The sequence below is a fragment of the Nothoprocta perdicaria genome, unplaced genomic scaffold, assembly GCF_003342845.1.
Source record: "Nothoprocta perdicaria isolate Ctin4 unplaced genomic scaffold, notPer1 scaffold_723, whole genome shotgun sequence".
NCBI classification, from domain to species: domain Eukaryota; kingdom Metazoa; phylum Chordata; class Aves; order Tinamiformes; family Tinamidae; genus Nothoprocta; species Nothoprocta perdicaria.
In genome coordinates, this window is record NW_020456003.1 from 10,577 (window position 1) to 11,150 (window position 574).

Below are 574 nucleotides of genomic sequence, written 5' to 3' on the forward strand. Positions count from 1 at the left end.
TCTCTCTATGGGGGGTCCCCGCTCTTCCTATACGAGGTCCTACCTTCCCCCCCAGCCCCCCAGTACGGGGCTCCTCCCCTCATAAAGGGGACCCCCCCAACACAGGGGTGCCCCCCAGCCCCCCCAATACAGGGGTCCCCCCCCATGTCCTACCTGCTCCGCATCCCTCCCGCCGGCGGGGGGCAGGGGGCTCCGGCCGCCGCCCGACATGGCGGCCCCCCCCGCCCCCGGCGACTGTCGCGACAGGGGGGCAGCCGTGAGCGGGGGGGGGGCGGGGGGGGTGCGAGCCCCGCGCCGCGCTCAGGGGGCGGGCGGCGGCCGAGCCCGCGGCATCGGGAGAGCCGGGAAGGGGCCGGGGCAGGAAACGGGGGGGGGAAAAAACGGGATCGGGATAACGGGAAAGGGGGAAAAAGGGAAGGGGGGAAACCGGGTGCTGTCGCCTCACGCTCCCCTCAGCGCCCAGCGGCTCCCAACATGGCGGCGGCCGCCGGCGCTCGGCTATTTCCGCCGAGGCAGCCGGAAACACCCGACCCGCCTCCCCGCGCCGCTTCGGCTCTTTCCGCCGCTGCCTTCG

At 74.7% G+C, this 574-nt stretch overlaps 1 protein-coding gene across 1 annotated transcript in view; it reads right to left on the reverse strand.

The window, feature by feature from the left end:
• Window positions 1-210, reverse strand: part of LOC112957506 (serine/threonine-protein kinase MARK2-like) — a gene marked incomplete at its 3' end in the record, with an annotated part of 10,710 nt that extends 10,500 nt beyond the window's left edge. Inside the window, 1 exon segment of the mRNA XM_026051156.1 lies at window positions 154-210. Within this exon segment, the coding sequence (XP_025906941.1) occupies window positions 154-210 (57 nt within the window).
• Between the last annotated feature and the right edge of the window lie 364 nt (window positions 211-574).